The sequence below is a fragment of the Macrobrachium nipponense genome, chromosome 1 (genome assembly GCF_015104395.2).
Source record: "Macrobrachium nipponense isolate FS-2020 chromosome 1, ASM1510439v2, whole genome shotgun sequence".
In the NCBI taxonomy this organism is placed as follows: Eukaryota; Metazoa; Arthropoda; class Malacostraca; order Decapoda; family Palaemonidae; genus Macrobrachium; species Macrobrachium nipponense.
Genome location: NC_087200.1, coordinates 98,602,995 through 98,628,898, shown reverse-complemented (window position 1 = coordinate 98,628,898; position 25,904 = coordinate 98,602,995). Strand labels below are relative to the sequence as shown.

Here is a 25,904-nt window from a genome sequence, read left to right as displayed (position 1 = left end):
CTCAAGTAGGAGCCTTAGATCCACAGATCAGGCTCCTTCCCAAGAGGTTAAAGTCTTTACATCTTCCACTCATGTGGTTCAAGAGACGAAGGTGAAGGCCATGGCCTTAAGGAAGGATGGCACGATGACCGTAAAATGGTCGACATTGCATATGAGGGATTACTCAAGTGATTGGGGCCATTCCTCTCGTATGACAAAGTCCACGGCTGGATTCACACAGCCGGTACCATTCACCTCCTCGTGATAGAAGTCATGCAAAGCCAGAAGTTACATCTTTCTACTTCCAGAAAGGAATAATCAGTGTCCATAATAACAATTACAATAAAATGAAAATGGCAAGACATTAGCAGCTTATGACGAGTCGAGAGATTTAATGTTTTCGAATATGTGCTTCTAACATTCCTTGAATAACTGTGTTCTATGGCAGGATATTTAATTTAATTAGAAAAAATAGAGACTTCAAGACAGTTATGATATGTACTTCATTTTACTCTTTCAGTATACTGATTGGAATTTCTAATTCTTTATCATAATGGAATTGTTAAGTCCAATAGCATATTAATGAACATTTATATATTAGAGGTCCATAATATGGAAAACTAATTCTTCATTCACAGAACAAAGCTTTGTCTTAAAATAGAGGGTTTTCTCAATGGCCTAGCTTGTGTATAGTTATTAACTTTTAGTGGACAGGTCAAAGAAACAATAAATATGTTGCTCCTCAGACCAGGTAAACTTTGAGGTCACCCAATTTAATGAAAAAAAACATCAATGGGAAAGAGGAAGTAGATATTGCACATGGTGAACGAAAAAAAATTTAAAAATTTTCCTTACCTTCCACAAAAAGTTGAAAATTACTATTTACAACCCCTTGTTGGGCCTCTTTTACAAGAAATTGTAAATTTTACCAACTTGAATATGTTTTTTCTGATTAATTTTATTTTATTTTGTAAAATTATAATTAGAGCTCACACAATACCAAAACAGATAAGAATTAAAATTGATAACAAATTCTTAGCATACTTTTACAACTGGTATATTTATGAGGAAATTTATAAAAAGACATCATATCAGACAGAGAGGCAGTACATTCCCCCTTGAAGTCAAGATCACTACTAAGCTTGCATGAGCCGCAGTCTTGATTTTAGCCAATGTAAAAGTAACCATTAGTGAATTTATGGGCAACAGAAGTATTGGCACCTCTTTCCTGCCCGATTCTTTCCAAATCTGTGGCACGTTGCTTCTCTACAGGATCAATCAGTCCACCACCCCAAACCCCATTGCTGAGAAGCTATCCGTCCGTTAACGGTTAATAGCACAAGGCTTGGTTGGCACCGGGAGATACCCAGTGGAGAAAGAGGTGGGCTCCACCAAACCTAGTTTCCCCTTAGCAGATGCTGTGATGCTTCAATTCTCTCTTAATTGCCTTCCAAGTAAGACCATCACTGTCTTTCTTGCTCAGAAGCTGGTTGTGTTTGGCACTTCCTGCCCATTTTACACCTTGGTGTTTTTTTTGCATTCCCAGAACATGTAAGCCCATGAATCATGTAACCAATGCAGGCCTCTGTGATTATGTACGGGTGTTGGTAATAACCCATGCTCTTGGATACAGACCCACACACCACTTGTAACAGATGCAGATGTTCCTCCTCCTCCTCCCCTCCTCCTCCTCCTCCTCCTCCTCCAGGAGGAAGCAGCTCCCCCTTGTACTGTCTTTTCAGGCATGGATGCGCAGAAGCTTTCAGAGTGTTGGGAGTCATTAGGCCTTCCAGGGGTATCCTCCTTTGTTGGGCCTACTGTCCCGCTTCGTGTCTTCACATACCCCAGTGTGTACCACCATGACTGTTGCCAGAGTTGCAGTTTCTGTGTCCTTTTCCCATGTTTCCATGGCTGCTCTTCCCTCGTCGTACACCGCCCTATCATTGGACATGTCACTTCCATCGGCTTCCATTCCTGGGCCTTCTATGTCTGCTGTTTCTGATTCTTTTTCAACTCTGTTGGATAGAGTCAAAGGTGCTCTTCTGAAGAAGTATGGTCATACCAAGTTGATGAAATTGATGAAGAGACTTTAATAGAATCTCCCTTTTGTCTTCCTTTTCCTCCTTTTCTTCATCATTGTCTGCTCATCAAATCCCTATCAGACATAGGAAAAAGAAAGACTTTATAGCACCTCCTCACAAGAGGATTTGTAGGCCCTCTCTGGATTCACACCAGTTCCCATCATTCGTGTTGACACGTCTGTGTCTAACCTGTTCCTGCTTCATCTAGATTTGACCCAAGTTTACTAGCTTCACACTGCTGTTCTCCTATCAAGTCACACTACTTAGCATTTTCTGCTTTAGTCAATGAACATCACCCAGTCACAGACTCCAGTGCAGCAGTACACATGTTGAGAGAAGTCTCCTCTAAGAATCATGAATCTGCAGATTGGACTTCTTCCCAAGAAGTGACAGTTACCTTGTCTCGACCAAGGAATGGGTGTTATTGCCACGGGCTTGAAGGAGGACAATAAGGCTCCCATTATGAAGTCAATGTTGAGGAAACATTCTCGTGAACGGGGACCTTTCTGCTTTTACATCTCATAACCCATGGTCTTGCTCACGAGGCCATGACCATTCTCCATATAACAAGAGCTCTACACGGTTGTGCAACCATCCACGGCTGTCATCTCCTTGTAATATGTGCTCCCATTCTCGCAGACAGAACCACAATCCATGCTCTTGCTCACAAGGTCGTGGCCATTCTCCATGTTTAAAGAGCAAGTAGGGTTCATAGTTTGGCAAGAAAAATAATAGTGTTTTCGGAAAAAAAGGTAAATCAGCCATTTTTGGATCTTGCATAGTACATATACTAATTAAAAATTTCTTAAGACATGATGTCTCCTCAGAACTGCTAAAAATACAAGTAAACCCAAGTATTTTCTTGAAAAGAAACTTACTTTACACATATACTCAGACAGCAGTACTGAAGTTTTGGAATTATGTATTTTCATAAACATAATTACATTAGAAAAACATTCACATGGAATTTTTTCAAATATAAAACAATAATTGTAAATACAGTCAAACCTCGGTTGTTGTACCCCTCTCATTTCATACGTTTCGGTTATCGTAGACCCTTTTTCTGCAAAATTTTGTTTGGTTATCTTACATTTCCTTGGTTTTCGTACACTGAAACACTCCATCCGCTGTATCAAGTGCCCAAACAAAGCTTCCCATCTTCTGTCGTGACCTATTCTACTTTTGTGTTCATTGTTTTTGTGCTTATGCAAGTGCAACTGCTAAATAAGCCATCATGGGGCCAAAGAAAGTTCCAAGTGCTAGCCCTTGTGTAAAATAGTTGAGAAACACAATAGAATTTGAGAAAGCACTTATAGCAAAGTGTTGGAGGAAGTTGCTTGCTGATATCAGTGAGAAAATGCCTACAACAAGTGCTGCTGTTAGTAAATTTAAGGCCAGCAGAGGCTGGTTTGAAAAATTCAGAAAACGAATGGACATATATAATGTGCCTACTTCAGGGATTAAGGACTTGTTTGCAAAGTGGAATGATGTAAGAAATTTTGTAGAGAATTCTCATCCCAACTAAGAAGTTTTAATTCATGTCTCCAACGTGGTTAATGACAATGTCTTAAGTAACTTAAGGCAAATTTTAAAGAAATGCCAGAAACAAATGTCTCTGGACAGTTTTGTTGTGTGACAGGGGTCCAGAAACTCTCAAGCTGGTCCTAGTGCCAGTAAAAAGTGAAGAGAAGTAACCCCAGATAGGTCCTTGATACCTGAAGTCTTTCTGGAGGGAGATTCCCCTTCCAAACAATAACCTCTCCTCCTCCCTCTCCCCTCCTCTCCGTCTTCCATATGCTAACAAGTGTTTTCCATAAAGGTAAGAGTGATGTCAAATGTTCATTTATTCATTTCATTAGTCATTTATGTTTTATTTCTCATTGTTTTCTGTATATAAAACTGTTTATTCCCCCTAAAATTATTTTTTGTTAATATTTTTGGGGGTCTGGAATGCATTAATTGTATTTACATTATTCCTTATGGGAATTATTTTCTCAGTTTTCGTACGTTTCAGTCGTGTTGAGGTTCTGGAACGGATTATGTACAAAAACAGAGGTTCCACGTACATAATACCTAAGAATAAAGCACCTGGCAAAATCTACGTAATTGCACATGCAGTCATTGGATCTTGTTCAGCTTAAAATAACCAGCCAGCAGGTTGCAGTTGGGAAAGTAGCCTGTTAGGATCATTGGGACTATCATTATCCTTCGATAATCATCTGTAGTAGATACCTTTAGCATACTAAGCCAATCAATGGTACAGGTATAATCAAATATAGTTTGATAATTTGTTCTGACAGTTAACAATCTTCCAATGCTCCCCCAGTAAACTTATTACAGTTCTTCCACAGTACTGTATATAATAAACATCTGCAGAATTTGGGCTGCTGTAAATCATCTCATAGTTAGAAGCCTAAGTATTATATAAAATCTTGTAATCAGAATTAAAATTTTACAACAATTTAAAATGTGTGCTTTTTTAGGGTATTTTCACTAAGATTTTGTTATTCATAAGGTTTAGAAGTTAATTTTTATTACAAAGGGTGAATATTTTGAATATTGTTGATGAGATGCTAGACATTTTAATATTTTTATATAGTCAAACATTATAGATAGTATATGATTGAGTGTTTGTGGGTAGAAAACTGATCCCCCCCCCCTTTTTTTTTTTTTTAAATTGAACAACACATTCTAAAGCTGGAAGTGAACATATTTCCATTCATACTCAAACTAGTGTACAGTGTGAGTTGTTTCAAGTTATCAAACACATTTGAAAAGTCTTTTACATTCCTCGGTCATTTCAGGTGGCAAAAGTGTACCCTCAAAAGTTGAATCTTTATGTTAACAGGGTGTGTTAAATTGGCCTGCCCATCCTCAGAACATGTTTTTGTCATGAGTAGTTATGGTTAATTGTAAACATTGTGTCCCCCAAACAGTACAATAAGCATAATAAATGTTATTAAGGGTAACATATAGGTAATTGTCAGTGTAATACTTAGTTTTATTTAATGTAACCTTTATAAAGAGATTCAATATCTTGGCTCAACAATTTGCCTTTTAAAATATGTATTCCTGTCTTTTTAAATGAATATTAATAGACTTTAGTAAATGAGAATTGGATGCTTAATTTGAACTTGGGAAAATTTCTATTTTAATCACATACCCAAATTGTTTTTGAGAAACCTGATTTCTGAAACAATTGGTTTTAAGAATATAATAATTAAAATAATGGAAAATGTCTGTATTCTACATTGAGAAAACCTGAAAGCATCACTCTACATCTGAGTAAACCTTTTGGAAAACCATATAGACAATATACACACTCCTATAAGCAACCCCATTATGGTGCTATGTCTACAGTAAGTCATTCAACAGTTAAACTTTTTATTTTCATTTATTAACATTTTACTTTTATTTTGATCAATTACATATATTTATTGTAAAAATTTAGGTAGTGTTTGTTATCCCTGGTGCATCCTTGACAAGGGCTTCTTGATTAGGCAGTGTCACATTGTGCTTGTGCTTTACAATTAATTTTCCCTAAATAACATTTTACTTAATGTGTGAAAGTACTTCAGTACATGCATTTACCTGTAACTCTCAAAGCAATATTTCTTTTAACTCCTGAAAAATGTATACAGTATTTTAATGCTTCAAGAAAAGTAGGTATTGTTTATAAGATTTCACATATCTACGAAGATTACTGGATTAGTATAATACCTCTTCAGATCTTATTTATTATTGTTGGAATAGATTTTTTTAATACCAGTTATCCACAACCTCTCCTGATAATTACTGTAGATTCTTGTGTAATGTCTGATATTTAAAGAACGACTTTATGGCCTAATATTTTGGGGTCAAACATTATATGAGGCATAGTTTTGGAAAAGTGCAAGATTTGGGACTAGGCTAAGCCTATGCTTTGGATTTCCTGACAACAGACAATAAATGCGAATGTTGTTTTACTTATCCGAGAATCTTTTATCATGGTATTTCTAAGTATGTAACAACTCCACACAGATTGCAAGGAATTGTTCGGTGAATGCAAAAGCTGCCAGAGATTGGGGGTGCCGGGGTTAATTACAGTCGACCAACAAAAAATAACAGTAAATTCATAATAAGCAATTGAATACTAGAAGTAAATTTCCGAGGAAATACCGGATGTGGAGCAATTACCTAGATCTACTTTTATTATTAAGTTTCTATATTGTTAAAGGGGAAACTTTTGGGACTAGGCTAAGTCTTCCATAGGCTTTGGATTTCCAGAAGTCAACTAAGTAGCATTTCTTTCCACGGAAGTCAACACTTTCATAAGACACTATAATTAGTTTTATTTAATTGGGAATCATGTTATTATTATGTTAATTCTACATTTATGGCTGCTCTAGGCCATAATAAGTGTAACCTGCATTTACAGAATGTAAATAAGTATTGGCCACCATTTTATATATATATCTTATATATTATTATAATAGATATATATATATAGATAATATATATATATAGATACGTGTATGTTATAATATATATATAATATATAATAATATATATATAGTATCTATAATTAATATAATACATATATAGATTATATATATATATATATAATATATATATTATAATATCTATATAGATTATATTATATATATAATATATATAGTTTTATTATCTATTATAATTATACGTGTATGTATATATATATATATATATATAATATATTTCTATTATCAGATAATATATCTAATATATATTATCATATATTAAGAATCTATTATATATATATATTATATAATATATATCTATATATATCTATATATGTATATAATGTATGTATATATTAATATATATAATATATAATATATATTACTATTATTATAATATAATATATATATTAAAGATCTAATATAATGTATATATATATATTATATAATATATATATATATATATATATTTATCTAATATATGTATATATGTTATATATATAAATAGTATATTATTTATTAATATGTATATATTATATATATATCTATGTATATATATATTATGTATATCTGTATATATCTATATATATATATATTATATATATATCTATATATATGTATGTCTATATATATATGTTATAGATATTATTGTATATATATAATGTAATATATATATAATATATATAGTACTATATGATATTTATATATAAACTATATATATATATATATATAATATATTATAGATATACAATATATATACAAAATATATATATTATATAATGTAATGTTAGATTATATTATTATTATAATATATATATATATATAATATATATTATATATATATGGGTTATAATATGTAATATATATTATATATATATATATATATATATAGGTTATATATAGATAATTGTTGTATTATATATATTATGTATAATAATATATATATATATGTATAATGTATATTATACAATATCTATATATATATAATGTATATATATTATATATAATATAGGTTCTATGTATATTGTATAATGTATATATGTAATATATATATATGTATATATATATTATATATATATGTATGTAATGTAAATATATTTCAATATATATATATATATATATATATATATATATGTATAGTATAATATTGTATATGTTATATTATATATATTATATATAATATATTATATATATATATATATATATATATATATATATATATATATATGATTGTGTGTAATGTTATGTATATGTATGTTATATATTATATAATATATATATATATATATATATATATATATATATATAGTCTATTATTTATGTATGATTTATGTATGTATGTATGTATGTTGTATGTTATGGTATGTATGTATGTATTTGTAATGTGTATTAGATAGATAGAAAAATTCAAAAACTTAGTCATGCAATACATTTAATGAAAAAAATTAGTGAATTAAATATCATAAAATAGAGAAGTACTTAAATTACATCATCATAGGTTTTGTTATTGCTATGATTATCTCCAATGGGTAAAGATTAAAAATAGAAATGAATGGTTACTATACTGGTTGCTAGTTTTAGTGGTTGTAGAGAGATTAAAGAATACAGATGTACAATTACTAAACTTGCTAGTTACAGTGGTTATTTGACAAGCTTTTGGTAGTTATGACGTAAGATTGCAAATAAAGGAGGTCGAAGGTTTTTTTCTTTTGTTTATTACAGTTAATTTTAATTATTTGAAAGGAGTATATACTGATTTTTTACACATTTTTATAGGATAATTCTAAGCTTTCAGCTTCGTAGTTTTAGATGTCAGAATCCTAGACTAGGCTACAGTAGCGACTGCTAACATAGCCTAGGCTTATTGCCAAAATCAAAACTTTATCATTACATGGGGGTATACATGTTAAAATCCTAATATATGCAGTATAAAATGGCATCTGACATTACTTAGAGTCGATTATTACACTAGTATAGATAGTATCCTTCTATCATTATGTTTTGATATGTGGTTTGTTTTTTCCCAGTAACAGTTGACATACTAGTTAGAATAGTGTGCAGGGTACATACTAGTTAGAATAGTGTGCAGGGTAGTTCTTCATTGGAAGAGTCGGTTGCTTGCTTGCCTACCGATTTGGTAGTACGAGTTCGCTTCCTTGCTCTGCCAACATGGAATGAGAGGAATTTATTTCTGGTGATTAGAAATTCATTTCTCAATATAATGTGGTTTGGATCCTACAATAAGTTGTATTCACTTAGCTAAGTAACCCTAGCCACATAAAAATATCTAATCCTTTGGGGCAACCCTAAGAGAGCTGTTAATCAGTAACTGAGTGTAGGATCCCTTATTTAGCAAGCTGTTTCAAGAGGTATCCTCTATCAACACTTATAGTACTGGCACACCAAGAATATCATTACAGTCACAGTGTCACCCTACCCATTACTAGATTTTTTTTGAACTGAAGAATAGTCATGGCATTATTGCTGATGTCAGTGCTTATAAAAATTGTTTTATTTGTGGTGGTTTGGTGTTAATTATATACATTTATATGACATTATACACAGGGACTGGCTATTAAGCACCCTATGTAAAGTTGAGACTGCTCATACAATGGGAAATGTGGGAGACTACAAAATAAATGTTGAAAATCAATCTGCACTTATACCATTTATTTGAAAAATTACTGATTAGAATATACAGTAAGTTTTATTAATTACAAAGAATATAAAAATACAGTACATACTTACATGACAATGTAGAAAAAAATACATATACAAGTAGTTATAATTTATTGTACCTGCCATCCCTCTGCCGATAATGATGAATTGTGCAAGTTGCAAAGCCTATGCTTTGGGGTGAAGTGAAATATTATTGCTCGTTCTCAAAAAATGTTCCATCATGAAAATAAAGATTACTGAGGATCAAACAGGACACCCAACTACTTTGTCTTAATAAATTTAACCAGCCTACTGGAGAAACTATTATCCTGTAGTATCTTGATAACCAGCTGTTCTTGTGTATGTATTTTATGTACATTTTTATTAAAAGTGTAGATATAATAAAAGATAATTATTGGCCAGGGTTAAATGTTTAATTAGTTTTATAATTGACTGATTGAACAACACATTTTGACATTAAAAACATGACAAAAAGTTGGGCACCACTAAAGTAATATTTCTTGTTGCTTACATTTTAAGGATTAATTCCATGTAAATTTTTATCAGAACTTTATGCAAATGGTATTTTATTTATTAGTTGAAATAACTGTTCTGACATCCCTCAATTTCTGAGTTGTGAACACCATGTTTTAAGTAGTATTTTGTCAAGAAATATTCCTTTTTATTTGGAAAATTATGCATTGTGAATATATGTATACATTGAACTAAAAATTAACTTTTTTTCCCTTTACAATGCAGCTTGATATTGTATAGGAGTTAAATGTCAAGTAGAGATTGCATTTCATATATACTTTGAAAGTATGACTTTAAGGGCATTCTCAAGATAATGAGAATTATAATGTGTAATTGATTCGTGTAAAATTGCAAACTTCCCTATATTGACTCAACAGTTTTGTAAAGTAGCATTTGGAAGGTCATCTTTCAGTATGATTGTACAGAATGTAATTAAGTATAATTTAAAAAATTTAAAGGCAGTGTACAGACATTGCCTTGGAGATGAGGGATGAAGCTGTTTTTGCAATTATCTGCTCAGCTTTTGTTTGAATGTTATATACAGTAGATATGAACAATATTAATTCACTTCTGGTTGTTGATAACTCAAGGTCAGCCAGCCCATTGACTATATGAAATCCTTCTCATTGTCACAAAGCAAATTTTACTGTTTTGTTAAGTTATAAAGCGATGATGTTATATCAAACAGAGGCGGAGTGGACAATAACTAATTAGTGAAACATTTGCATTTTTTAAGGAAGTTAGAAAATTATAATATATATATATATATATATATATATATATATATATATATATATATATATATATATATATACATATACATACATACACACACACACACACATATATATATATATATATATATGTATATACTATATACGTATATGTATATGTGTGTGTATATATATATATAATATATATATATATATATATATATATATAAATATATATATATATATATATATATATATATATATATATATATATATATATGTATATACATATATATACGTATATGTATATGTGTGTATATATATATATGACTGGTAAAAATGTTCTGTAAAAACAGAATTCCATCTAATAAAAGGAGCCCATAAAAACACCAAAATATAGAGAGAAAAGTACTATATTTCAGAGACTGCTGTCTCCCTCTTCAGGTAGATGAATGAGAAAAGTTTACAGAAAAGGTGGTATTTATACCAAGAGGTCCATCCACAGGCAAGCCAATTTAGGTCACCCCCGCTGATAATCTTCCTTTAATCTTCTTAAGTGTTGTTTGAATGAAAACCTTGTCGATCGTATCTGAAATCCATGCTCCTTTTGAGATGTTCATTACCTGCCTCTCTTTTATTAAGGCCGATTCCATCATTTGACTCTTGTACCGGCAGTTGCTGCTATAAATTACACGTGACGAATTCCAGTTTATTCTATGGTTATGTTCATTTATATGGTTGAAAATAGCCGAGTTCTGTTGTCCATACCTAACTGACCGTTTGTGTTGTATTAATCTCTAGGGAAGTGATTTACCTGTAAATCCGATGTTAAGATTGGTCACAGTCCTGGCATGGGATTTCGTATACCCCAGAGTCCTTGGGAGAAGTCTTTTGTTGGACGTTAATCAGGGATTTGGACAAGGTGTTTGGGTAAGTAAATGCAAAAGGGTTAGATTTTCCGAGGGGGTGGGTTACTCTCTTAATTGTGTCCAGGTGAGGAATTTTTATTTTATTGGGTGTATCTCTGGTCTTGTCTGTAGGGGGTCGGTAGAAAATTACATTTGCTTTGTGAATTGCTTTCTCAATTATATGGCCAGGATACTTTAAAGACAAAAGTTGCTTACGAATTAGTTCAAATTCTTTTTTCAGGAATTCTGGGGAACAAATTCATAAGGCTCTTAAGAACAGGTTGCTAGCTACACCTATCTTGATAGTAATGTCGTGATAGTTAAAGTAGTGAATGTATGAAAGTGAGAACGTTGGTTTTCTGTATATGGTAAATTTGTATTCTGTCATGTGTCTGATTATTAAAACATCAAGAAAAGGAATTTTGTTGTCTGTTTCCCATTCAACTTTAAATTTGATGCTGGGCACTAATGCGTTTAATTTCGAGAGGAATTCATTAAAATTGCCCCACCTATTATCCCAAAATGTTAGGATATCATCCACATATCTCATCCACAGCATGTTTTTGGGTTTTATTGCATTTATTACTGTAGTTTCAAAGTATTTCATGTACAGATTGGCTAGAACAGGACTTAAAGGACTACCTATACTACACCCGAATTTTTGCTTGTAGAATGATTCCCCGAATGAAAATACGTTATTAGATGCACATAATTCAACTAGCTTTATTATTTTTGTCAAGCGCCAATGGGAAATGATCTGAAAAGGGGGATAATTTTACCCTTAAAAACTAAAGAACGTCCTGTACTGGTACTTTTGTGAATAGGGAGTCTACGTCAAGGCTTAAGAGTTTTATGTTGTGAAGTGGTATATGTGTGTCTGAATTTGTGACAAAAACCTTCCTCACCTGGACACGATTAAGAGAGTAACCCACCCCCTTAGAAAATCTAACCCTTTTGCATTTACTTACCCAAACACCTTAGCCAAATCCCTGATTAACGTCCAACAAAAGACTTCTCCCAAGGACTCTGGGGTATATGAAATCCCATGCCAGGACTGTGACCAATCTTACATCGGATTTACAGGTAAATCACTTCCCCAGAGATTAATACAACACAAATGGTCAGTTAGGTATGGACAACAGAACTCTGCTATTTTCAACCATATAAATGAACATAATCATAGAATAAACTGGAATTCGTCACGTGTAATTTATAGCAGCAACTGCCGGTACAAGAGTCAAATGATGGAATCGGCCTTAATAAAAGAGAGGCAGGTAATGAACATCTCAAAAGGAGCATGGATTTCAGATACGATCGACAAGGTTTTCATTCAACCAACACTTAAGAAGATTAAAGGAAGATTATCAGCGGGGGTGACCTAAATTGGCTTGCCTGTGGATGGACCTCTTGGTATAAATACCACCTTTTCTGTAAACTTTTCTCATTCATCTACCTGAAGAGGGAGACAGCAGTCTCTGAAATATAGTACTTTTCTCTCTATATTTTGGTGTTTTTATGGGCTCCTTTTATTGTATATATATACATATATACATACATATAATAAAGGATTACCAGATATCACACGTCACAAACCTAAACAGATTTGACCCTAACCGAAATTACAAAGTACCTTTACAGTCCAAAACATGTAAAAACTGAATATATTAATTTTGTTGCTAATATTTATCTACAACTTTTTTCATAATGAAAGCATTAAGTTTAAATAAACCAAGACTTAAATTTAGAACATTTCTATTATTTGATTTGATAAAACAAGATTCAATGATATTCCTTTTAACTGTGTCATTACATGGGATTAAGGCTCTTGCTTGACTCCAGTTAATAAGATGGTTTAAATCTCTCATATGTACGAATAATGCATTCGATATTTGCCCAGTTCTCACAGAATATTTATGCTGTTTGAGACGTTGTGAAAGAGATTTACCGGTCTGTCCGTAATAGACTTTTATCACACTTTTTGCAAGGAATTTCATATATATGCAGCCTGGAAGATCTTTAGAATTTTTTATTACTAAACTTTTGACATTAATATTACTGAAAACAACATTTATGTTAAAAAGCTTTAAAATTCTAGGTATATCTAAAAACTTTTCATCATAGGGTAATTTTAGAATGTTATGCTTACTAAATTTAAGTTTGTCATTAGTTGAATAAAATGTTTTTCTAGCTCTTTTTCCATGCCACATCTATAAATTCCAAAGGACTTTTATAGATGTTTTGGACTGTAAAGGTACTTTGTAATTTCGGTTAGGGTCAAATCTGTTTAGGTTTGTGACCGTGTGATATTCGATAATCCTGGATTATCTCTTTTAATTTTTACCCTTCTGACAGTTAACCATCTGGTATTCTTGATCTTGTTTTGTACCTGAGACCTTTCTCTGCAATTGTACTTCATTAGCTCCTTGACAATGTCTGAGTAAAGACGAAAGCGCTTGGATTTCTGACTATCATTTTCCTGTGGAATTCGCTTATTTATGAAGTCACATGCATCTACTGTGATTTTTTAAGCATATATACATATATGTATATACATATAATATATATACATACATATATATATACATCATATACATACATATATATATATATTATATTTACCTATATATATATATAATATATATTATATGTACATATATCATATATATATATATATATATATATATATATGTATATAATATATCATATATATATATATATATACTATATATATATATAGTATATATATATATTATATATATATATATATACATATATATATATATATATATATATATATATACATCATCATATATATATATCACACACAACATATATATATATATATATATATATATATATATATATATATATCTATATATATATATATATATGTTTTTGTATGGGCTACTTTTATTAGATGAATTCTGTTGTTACAGAACATTTTTAACCAGTCTTATATATATATATATAATCTATATCTATATATATATATATATCTAACATATACATATATATATGATATATATATATATATATATATATATATATATCTATATATTATATATATATATATAGATATGTTTTTATTTATATCTTTATTAGATGGAATTCTGTTACAGAACATTTTTAACCAGTCATTTTTATATATATATATATATTATATATATATATATATATTAACATATACATTATATAATATATATATATATATATATATATATATATATATATATATATATATAAAGATATATGCCACGAAGGAAAAATAAACGAAGGAGGATCTGCAAGATCTTTCGACGTTAAACTTCCTATACTGAGCAGTATAGGACGTTTAACGTTGAAAGATCTTGCAGATCCTCCTTCGTTTATTTTTCCTTCGTGGCATATATCTTTATTTATGGATTTATCACATTCCTAACTTTCGTGATTCAGTTATAAATACACACACACACACACACACACACACACACACACATGTATATATATTGAAGGAAGGATGATAATCCACGGGCTTAGGTGAAGTTATTTTTTTTTTAAGTTTCATATGTTCTTCTTTAATGCTTTATTATTGTAATGGGTATCCAAATCAGAAATTTCAGTGGTATTACTACAGTACTTTTCATTGTGCTAGAAACACTTAAACAAAAAAGGCTGGGTAAGGTTTGGTAAATTCCTCACCACTGCACCTTGAAAATCCTGTAATTTGTTATGTAATAATAACTTTTATTGAATGGAGAACTGAACTGAATGCCAGGGGAAGAACATTGCCCCATTATTATTCACGGTCTTAGAAATGGAAGGAAGCCCATGTAGTAAGTCACCATTGTTGAATGCTAGTTGTTTACACTAATTCCATTCCTGAAATGAATTCACCATTTTCTGCTAAAGCAGTGTATATTTGAAACATTCCTTTTATCTGTAGGGTTATAATGGAAATTGTTGACATGTTAACCTTCTGTATTTATGTGAAATTTAATTATTAAACTTTTAAATTTGCAGTTATTTGATCTACTTATAGAAGTAGTATAGTATGGACTGTGCCAACATGGTCTGTGATGTTAATAAGCTAGGAATATTTTAAGTATCAGACAATTTAATTTTAAAATTATTACACTATTTGGTGTGGGAACTTGAAAACTTATGATTTTAGGGATTGTATTGGTAATATAAATGCATGGGAAAGATAGATTGCATTATTAACATTTGGCTTTGGTTGTACTGTAGTTTTATTCATGGGTCTGATAAGAGTATGGATGTATTGCTTAATTGTGGTTAGCTGTTTATATGATTAAATAATTTGTTTAGGTGCATAGTGAAGGAGTAAAGGAAGGTATGGGTTTAGCTAATCCAATGTAACTTCAGGCATTGCACATTATTGATAACCGTTGATATTGCATTGAGGAAGATGCAAGAATTGTATTACGACTCATGTTGTTAATAGGAATAGTTTAAATAATGTAGAAGTGGTGATGTTTCACCCCCCCTCGGTTTTTGTTATTGAATTTGTAGGTATCTCCAGTTCACATTTTTTTTGTATTAGATAACTTAAAGGTTTGATATGGAGAGAAATTTACTAAAAATTTGATTAGATCATCTGTATTTTAACTAAATTACAGTACCTTGTATATTAGTACTGCTGTATACCAGGAACGTTAAACAGATGTACGTACAAGATTTTTCTTGATTCACTATTTAACAGAATAAAACCAATTTGGTTATTTTAGATGTAGTTACACTCGATTCACATCAACTAGCTGCCAAGAGGAAGTCAATAGTTGAATCAATGTAGTCTATTGTAGTGATTTTGTTTTATGCCTTGGTAATGAGACCTGTATGGTATTGTCTGAATGTATTGCCCCAAGTAGTTACTAATAAGTATTGTAATGTACTAATCACTGTTATTTTTATCTTGCATAATCCTTCAGGAAAACCTTTAGTGTTGTGGTCAAAGGCAACAATTTCCATTTTCTAGCAAAAATTTATACAAAGGTGTTGCTGGTCTAGACATTTACTTTTCTGTAGTAAAAGGAGCCTGTGTACCAGAACCCATACAATTACCAACACACTTTTTGTTGCGCTTGCAGAGGGCACCACTAAGTCAAACGATTCTTGGTGCGTAGGGGAGGTTGACCCTGGCAAACGACTCGTCTTTAGGAAGTCCCTCTCTAGTAAGTACCTTGTACATTACAGTATGGTGATAATGGTGTTCCCATACTGTACGTACAACCGCATTGGTATATTCAGCATGTGGTGTATTGTACCACCAGCTGGGTCTTCTTAATATATGCTGAGGAATTCCACCCCTTCCCCAATAGTGAGCGTGTGTAGGTTTCCCAACAGCTAAAATAATGGTTTTCAGATTTTTTTTTAGACTTACAGACCTTCATTATGTAATTAGCCACTTCTCTTCTTTAGTCTTTCTTAGGCAAACTATTTTTATTATTGACTGAGCTGTGCTGTCTCCAGAAGAGCTTGAAATTTCGAGGTGTAGGGATAATTTGTGAAGACGCTTTTCAGCATATAGCTGCTACCAGAGCTTCTTTACCATCATTATTTTATAATTATATGTTGCATTCTCAAGATTATTGCAGGAGAAGTCCGGCAAGTAATAATACATTTTGTATGGATTTTAAATAAAGTACAGTAATGGGTGACACATGCACCAGAATGGTGTTTAATTTGAATCAGATGCAGCCACTATAGTTTTAGTTTTGCAATACTTCATATTTGCAGTTTAGTGTAATATCAGTGTAGATAACACATTACTGGCTTAAGATTTTTGGTGTGGAAGTTAGAGATCACATGTATATACTTTACAAACTGGAATTGTTTGTCTGTAGGAGTGTTTTGTTTTGGTATTATGTATAATTTTTATTTTTATACTTTTTACTTAAAAGTTTTTATCTTTTTCCCTGTGGTACACTCAGATGTTCACTATTGCTATATTTTATTTTTCCAATATGAAGCCAGAAGCATGATATTTCAGTATATGTATCTACTTGTGGGATCTAATTAGTGCTCTCCATTTTAAAGCCTAGATAAATACAGTATTTATTTCTCTAACTTGGTTGAAAGTTTAGTGCATGTTCCTGGTTGTTACTGCATAGTTTACAACTATTGACTTTTACAAAGCTTCTCTTGCATGGTTGCCATATCAGCAGCATGGTGTTACAGCTAACAATAATTAGAACAATTCTGAAGTGTAGGTAATTTTGAAATTAAATGCCAGGTTTTCGAAGGTTTGCTGTACTGTGGACAATCCTGTTTGATGCTTAAATAATGTAACAAAATTCCTTTTCTTTTTTGGATATTTCTTAACCTTATTCTTCTTCCCTTGCCTAGGCTCCTCAAGTGGAACAGGTGGTCTGCTTACACCAGCAGGTGGTGGCACTGGCAGTGGAACAACCTTTTCTCCGCCATCGTCTGGATCAGTAAGTCCACAAGTTATATGCTTGGATAGTCCAGCATCTTCACCATCTCCACCACCAAGGAGGCCAAATCCTGGGCCTTCTCCTTTACCATCAGCCCCAGGTTTTACAGTTACACCTGTTGTGTCCACCCCTTCTTCTGTTTCACCCACTTTTCCCCCAACTACATCTAGTGAAATGCGACCTCTAGTAACAGTTACACCAAGAAGTACTCCACCAGTTAGTAGTAATAGTACTAATAGCAGTCCAACCCCTCACACATCCATTATACCTATCACTACCTCTCCATCATCGGTGCCAGCCATTCCATCAGGTTCTTCAACCTCCCAGAGTTTTCTCACTCCAACACCAAATCCCTCTCCTGCTCAAGACCCACTAGCCACTTCGCCAACTTTCACTCCACAGTCATCATCGGCAGTTGCTGCTGCTGCAGCTGCGGCTGTGGCTTCAGTTGGTCTTGGCTCAAGTCCTTTCTCTCTTCCACCAGCTTTACAAAGTCTCTTTAGCCCCTTAGGTATGATGCCACCAACGACTATGGCAGGAAATTTACCATTTAGACCATCTGATAGATACCCTATGTAGAATTTTGTATTCGTTAGGCAACCCATTCCTATTTTAAACATGAAATGGTGCCTCTTGTACACAAGTGCTTATTGTGTAAATTATAATCTATATATAGTACATATATATCTCTGTAATTACATTTGCAAAAGTCTTATTTTGCTTCTCACCAAAGTTTAAATTTTATTTAATATCTCTGATTTAATGTCTGTGTCCAGACTACATGATTCCACCAGTTTTTATATAGTTCAAAAGTACAAAAAGTTTGCTGCTGTAAGATGGTATTGTCAGGGTGCAGTCAGCATAATGTATAGCTAAGTTGTGAAAAGTATGGTTGTTAATTTATATCTTCCATGATTTTTGAGTTAGCAGTATGGAGGAAGTGATGTAATGTACATTTTACCAGTTCTGCATACTTCCTTTGATCATTAGGAAACTTGGGGAAAATGGTGTGTTTTTGTAACACTTGAATTAAGGAAAATATGCTGAGGGTTAAGAACAAGTCTGCCTGTGTATTATAATGTTTAAAACTTAGATATTTGTATCAAATATCTATGTTAGGGTGGATAATTTTGACCCTTTTTATTATGAAAAATAAGTGTTGCCATGTATATTACATTGCACAAAGTTCCGGATTTGTAAATTTAGTTTAAAAAAAAATTCCAGCTAGGTATTAATTTGTTCTGCTTGTACTTTTTACTTTGCATTTGGACAGCATGAAATTTTTTCTGTGAAAGTTATAAGTAAATTCTGATGGGAGCAGTCAAAAAATACTTATGAAAAGTTGCATCAGTGGAGTGCTGTCTGTTTGAAGTTTCAAAAAGCAAAGTTATTGCAAAAGTTTACCACTTGATTTTTACATACGGAAGTAATTTTCATAAAAATTGAAATATTTTTGTCTGTTCAAAATGTTTGGATGTACCAAGTTTTATGTACAATATAGTCAGCTTTGTTTCTGTGGGGTGGTAAACATTTATGGTAATGTAGGAATTGGCCTTTTATTTTTTTTATTCTCAATTATTACCGGAAAAAGGAAATTGTGCATTGTAAATCAATATTAATCATGACTGTGTGGGGAACTTTACATTTCTTCTTAAAGCAATGTAAAAGGATTCATATAGTTTAATCCATTTGTTACCAGCTTAGAACGTCCAAAATGAATATTTGAGACTTCATGTTTTAGTGACACATTGTAGGTTATTGTTAAACATTCCTACTTCAGTAACTTACCTAGTATTCTCTGTTGATGATATGGGCTGCCGAAATGGATTGTGTAAATTTTTAATAAACTATTTGATAATTATTTAGTATAATTTCCCTTGGGTGTAGTAACCACATCAATGACCATTTTATATAGGAGATGTTGATGTACAGTGGTGTTCAAATCTCATGCGACATGATTATCTTTTTGTATCGTCCAGTTTCTCAGACTCAATGTGATGTTGCCAAGTAGTGTTATACTTCTTTTTCTAATGTCATACATGTCGAAAAGTTTGTGAATTCACAGCTTGGCCTATTTTCCTTATGGTTATATAAATATGATCCCTTTTATGCATTGGTATACTAATTCGTAATCTGTATGATTTGAACTGATTTTCTTTTTTTATGTTGCTAAGTTCAAAGTGCGGTGTGATAAGGTTAGCTGTGCCATCAATGAAACCACACTTTACATGCTCCTCGGACTGGTCAACATAACGTCTGCTGCATTATGACAATAGACCTCATTAAGCTCAACAGTCATAACATTTTCAACGTAGTAATTTGAATTAAAACAAGTTTTCTTTGAATGTTGAAGCTTTCAGCTGTGTTTAAGCTGTCTGTATATTTCAAAATGTTTTATAGGCCTAAAAAAATAATCTAAAACTTCTGAGATATAATGTGTTATTAATGAATTGATTATCTGTATTTTGACGAATACAATAGGAATAGGAATTACAACCAGTTTTCTTTGAATGTTGAAGTTTTAGGCTGCGTTTAAGCTGCCTATATGTTGCAAAATGATTTATAGGCCTAAAAGAATAATCTAAGCCTTATGGGATGTAATGTTACTAATGTTTTTACTTGTAGAGATTACCTGTTCTTTGGGGAATAAAAGAGGATTTTGATTATATGGAGAAGATGGCTGTTAATCGAAATATCATAAGTATTAATATCAAAGCGTATGGAACACTTGTTTTTTAACTGGTTTAAAATATTATTTTCTTAAAAGTCTTTCTCCTCGCTTTTGGTGAAAAATTTATTCTTTCATAAAGTAACTTGAAGAACAAGAATGTGTAGATAATCTCATTTGCTTTCTGGCCAGAAATTGTTAATAGCGATATGTGACTGTTAATTGTAAAGTAAAAAATTTAACACCTAGACCTTGGAATAATATCTTGGCTTTGACAAAAGAATAATTGCATAGACGAACACTTGCCAGTATGCCATAATTTTGTAAATATTTATGAATAACCACAATTATGTATGAAAATCCAAATATTCCTCTAACACATATAAAGTAAGTGTTTTCAAGAAAATTTCATTGTCGCTAGACCTACTTATGTTACACCAGGTGGTGTTGCACTGACACACTTGATGCGTCACACACGCTCCCCTTACACGTTGATATCGGTGGGCGCATTCTACTTTTGTATATACATATTTACACTTTTTCAGCATTGAGGTGTAAAGGCAATCAAATAGTACTATTTCAAATTTTATGTTCGCTTTGGAAGCATTATTACTGTTATGACATTTTTTTTTCCTTTTTTTTTTATTTTTTATTTAACATTTGAACTGATGCTTGATGACGACTTCATTTTGGTCAAATGCTTCAGCGATGTGCGAATGAGTTTTGAAAATGTTTCGAAAGTGTTTTTTCTGAAATTTGCTACACGTGACATTTTCTTACAGTTTTGACATATATGACAGATTTCACTCTTATGAAACACTATGTCCATATTGTATGCAATAATCGTGTTTCCGCATTGAAATAATAGATAAATGCGGAGCATGCTAGTTGCCATTTAGTGAATTTTGAACGAAATCCTATGGAGTCATGTTGCATGAGATTTGAGCATCACTGTACATTTCAATTTGATTGTGAGCTTTGTATATTCAATTGGTCTCAAACAGCTATGGTCAACTAACTGCTTTCTCATGAAGGTAGACAATAAAATTGAAAATTTTTTATTGTACATTTTATCAAGTGACTGATACATACATATGCCTTAAAAACTATGGATAAATAATTTTGTTCACTATCATTTGAAGGTACAAAAATTTAGCATTTTAATTCCATTTGAATTCCAATGAGAATACTGTGACTTCTACTCGGATCCAGATCCAGATACAGACTCGTCATCTTCCTCCTCAGATTCCTATATATGGAAAAACATAATTAATTTTCAACAGTACTACCTTCACCCTTTAGGAGCTGGGGTTAAAAATCAATTTGTAGCACCCCAAGGCTAGGTAAACGTTGAGGTCAGACAGTTTAAGAAAACACACACAAATGGAAAGAGGAAGATATGCAGATGTGAAGCACATGGTGAATTATTTTTTTTTTTTTTCCTACCTTCCATGAGAAGTTGAAAATTAATATTTGCAGGGCCCCTTTTCCAACACAATCATAAATTTTACAGTTATACATGTTTTCTAATTTTATTTTCTAAAGTCATAATTACAACTCAAAATTTCAAAAGATAACTAAAATCAATAACAAATTTCGAGCATATTTGTTGTTAAATATTTACGTAAACTTAGATTGAAGATGCAGTAACTTTTTTTTGGACTATACATGTATTTTTTAATATTTGCACGATTACAATTATAACTGACATGCTATCATAAAAGATAAGAACTAAAACTAACAGCAACCCCTGGTTATATTTATGAGCAAATACATATAAGACTTCATGTGAAAGAAAAAGGCAGCACATCTTTCCTTGAAGTAGAGTACACAACTAACTTAAAAGTTGTCGTCAGTGAATTTATGGGCAACAGAAGTAATGGCACCTTCCCACCCAATTCCCCAAAATTGATGGCATGTAATGTTACTCACGATAAGTAAAACCGTCAAACACCCAAAACCTGTAATTACTACTTATGTGAGTATATCTGTCCATTAAGGGTAAATAATCTTGCACAATAAATGAACAAAATTGCAATAATTGCCCTATCAAATCTGATTTATATTAAATTGAGGAACTTAACTTTCAAGGAGTTGGCCACTTAAAATACTGGGTACCAATTTCATCATTAGCACACACAGCAACTATTAAACCTAACACACCTCCAAGTAGTATGCAGGAAGCCTGTATTGTAAGACAACTTAATAATTATGTATGATGTTAATCTTGCAGCCTAAGAGTGGCAACTTTATTTATATGGGAAGAATTTAGGGAAAAAGTTTAACAATATTATTCCCTTTCTTTAAATCTCTACCTTAAAACCTTAACTTGTGTTGTGAGCAAAAACATGTAGGTCGGGTAAAGAAGGGTGCAAAGGATGTTTGTCATGGTGTACACATTTTACACAACAAACAATGAACTCACTTTACCTATGCCTTAAGTCAACAAGCATTGGCAAATTAAACTTTATCCTATCCAAGTTTGAGATAAGAGTCAGTATTTAAAGACGACCCCCCAGTTCTGTCAGTGCACCTCCATTCATAGTCCTTCCATCTTGCTATCCACCCTCTCCTAACAAATGTTTCATAGTGCAACTGTGAGGTTTACCTCCCGTTACACCTTTTAAACTTTTCTACTCTCAAATTCCCTTTCAGCGCTGAATGATCTTGCGCTGAATGGCCCCTCGGCTCCGGCGCTTGGCTATGTGCCAAAAATTTTATAATCTAATCTAATCTGAATGATCTTACGATGGGTTAGAAGAGTAGCATCACTGGCATGTGAAAATAATTTGTTCTCCAGACCTTACAATGTCACTTGGATTCTGTCTATTAAAAATTCACTGAAATATTAATAAAAGATCAGCCAATTTCCAAAAACCTTAGTGTTGTAGGTACGCACTCAAATCTCAACCAACTGTGTGCCTCTGCAACTCTTGATACTGAAAAAAGAGTTCACAAAGGTTTCAAGAGCTTTACGAAACTCAAATCCCAAGAATGCTCTGGATAATCAGGGGAGGAATTAAATCATGTAGTGTTATAAAGAATTACTAAGAAAGCTAGAAAGGTGAAAAGAAAAAAATTAAATTCTGATTCATGAAATTTTCATAAGTATTTTATCAATGATTTAAAAGTTATGAACGAAGAGAATTTCACAGCAACAGCGCCTGACTTTGGAAGTTCATAGAGTAAACAATGCACGCCACCATCTATTGACAAAAATATATACTTAACATTTCCTATGGGAAGAGGAAATACAGAAATTTATAACAGAATGAGCTAAAATGGGAAGAATATTTGGAATAATTAGGGAGAGAGTTAAAGGAACAGATTTTTCTTCTTCCTCGTGATCTTTGTAAATAATTCTTACTAGAAGCATAGGTGTGCACAGCAAATTTTCAACTTGAGTTATTTTCTCAAAACTGATAATCAAGATGTAAAAACATGTATCTCAAAGAAGACTGCATGAAAGTCAAGGAAACTTTTGGGCTTGTAGTATAACTATTGACATTAAATTTGGCATTCATGAAAAATATTTTGCTCTGAAATTTTAAATGAAATTTTAAATATACGCTATAAAAATGGCCTGTTCTTTTATAAGTAAATTACATATGGATATTTAGAGGTTGAATAGTTATTTTTCCTACCACCAAAATACTAGGTGTTAACAGGATAAGAGGTGGAAATTTGAAGCTAATAACTGAGTCAAGGTGGAGAAAAAAAAAAAAACAGTGAGGCATTATGGCATCAGTGGACGCTCAAATAAGGCCGCAATAAGACCAGAATGGAACCAAAGCAACTTGTTTAGTGCTGTCATTATGTAATTATAAACTGGAATACCATGTCATTAAAAAGAAATGGTAAGAAGTCCAAGAACAACAAAATTTCTGAAAAAATTAATAAACTTCCAGTTTCAAAGCCTTAAGTTTGACAACACTGTGAAACTTTAAAAATCTTGCAAAAGTCTTAAACTATCATTACCTCTTTCTTTGACTTCTTTTTCAGGGGTCGGTCATCACTGCTGCTGTCATCACCTGAATCTTCAATGTACTCCTTGGATTTGAACCCTTTACCTGACCCATCTTTTCTGGGTGAAAGGGACTCTTTCGGTTGTTTCTTTGTCTTTGGAGGCTTGTTCTTGGCCTTAACTGGGGATGAAGCACCACCTCCACTTGAGATTTTGTACTCCTTCATAGCCTTCTCATACTCTGCCTTAGCCTCTGCTGCTTTTTCTTCCCATTCCTGAATAAGCAAATTGGAAGTAAAAAAATATAAATACATAAGTACACATTCCCTTCATGGACACCAATATTTTGCTCAAGTCACCATCATTTTAAAGCATTTCAAACAATTATATGGCACAAAAAATTAATATTAACAACTTACTTTCTTGTCTTCAAGCTCTTTCCATTTTTTACCGGCTACCTTCGATATTTCTGTAATGGTAATTCCAGGATTTTCCTCTTTAATTTGATCTCTGTGCTCATTCAACCACAGAAAGTAAGCAGATTGCGGACGCTTGGGTTTATTCTCATCCTTCTCTTTCTTTTGCCTCCTTTTGCGAGGCTTTTCGGAGACAGTCTTAGATTTGGCTTTCTGTTTAGAAAATAAAATAGTTCTTAACAAACACTGCAAAAATGTTACCACTTAAAATATAAAGATAAAATTTAAATAGCCACATGATGTGAACTATGAAGCAATATCTCATGGTCTAAAACTATCAGCCATATATATATATATCTATATATATATAGTTATATATATATATATATATATATTATATATATATATATATTAATATATATAGATATATAATATATATATATATATATATATGATCTTTATATATATATATATATATATATATACATATATGATATATATATATAATATATATATATATATATATATATTTATATATCATATATCTAATATATATATATATATATATATATATATATATATATTTTTTTATATATATTTATATATATATATATAGTATTAGTATATATATCTATATATTATATTATATATTAATTTAATATATATATATATAATTATATATATAATATATTAAGGCCGATTCCATCATTTGACTCTTGTACCGGCAGTTGCTGCTATAAATTACATGTGACAAATTCCAGTTTATTCTATGGTTATGTTCAATTATATGGTTGAAAATAGCCGAGAAGCAGGTAATGAACATCTCAAAAGGCGCGTGGATTTCAGATGTCATCGACGAGGTTTTCATTCAACCAACGCTTAAGAAGATTAAAGGAAGATTATCAGCGGGGGTGACCTAAATTGGCTTACTTGTGGACGGATCTCTTGGTATAAATACCACCTTTTCTGTAAACTTTTCTCATTCATATACCTGAAGAGAGAGAGAGCAGTCTCTGAAATATAGTACTTTTCTTCTACATTTTGGTGTTTTTATGGGCTCCTTTTATTAGATGG

General features: G+C 31.8%; 2 protein-coding genes across 7 annotated transcripts in view; one reads left to right on the top strand and one right to left on the bottom strand.

The window, feature by feature from the left end:
• The window catches only part of LOC135219504 (E3 SUMO-protein ligase PIAS2-like), a 322,344-nt gene extending 302,703 nt beyond the window's left edge, over nt 1–19,641 (top strand). For 5 of the 6 annotated variants that reach the window (XM_064256330.1, XM_064256327.1, XM_064256326.1 and 2 more), the window contains 2 exons: nt 16,436–16,519; nt 17,694–19,641. In XM_064256330.1, coding sequence (XP_064112400.1) covers nt 16,436–16,519; nt 17,694–18,361 — 752 coding nt within the window. In that variant the 3' untranslated portion in view covers nt 18,362–19,641. The remainder of the gene's footprint in view (nt 1–16,435; nt 16,520–17,693) is intronic. The other variant, XM_064256328.1, reaches the window with a different exon arrangement.
• Nucleotides 19,642–21,073: 1,432 nt separating this feature from the next.
• The window catches only part of LOC135218888 (FACT complex subunit Ssrp1-like), a 198,551-nt gene continuing 193,720 nt past the window's right edge, over nt 21,074–25,904 (bottom strand). Inside the window, exons 12-14 of the mRNA XM_064255333.1 lie at nt 24,834–25,043; nt 24,429–24,689; nt 21,074–21,699 (exon numbers count right to left, since the gene is read on the bottom strand). Of these exons, the coding sequence (XP_064111403.1) occupies nt 21,649–21,699; nt 24,429–24,689; nt 24,834–25,043 (522 nt within the window). The 3' untranslated portion in view covers nt 21,074–21,648. The remainder of the gene's footprint in view (nt 21,700–24,428; nt 24,690–24,833; nt 25,044–25,904) is intronic.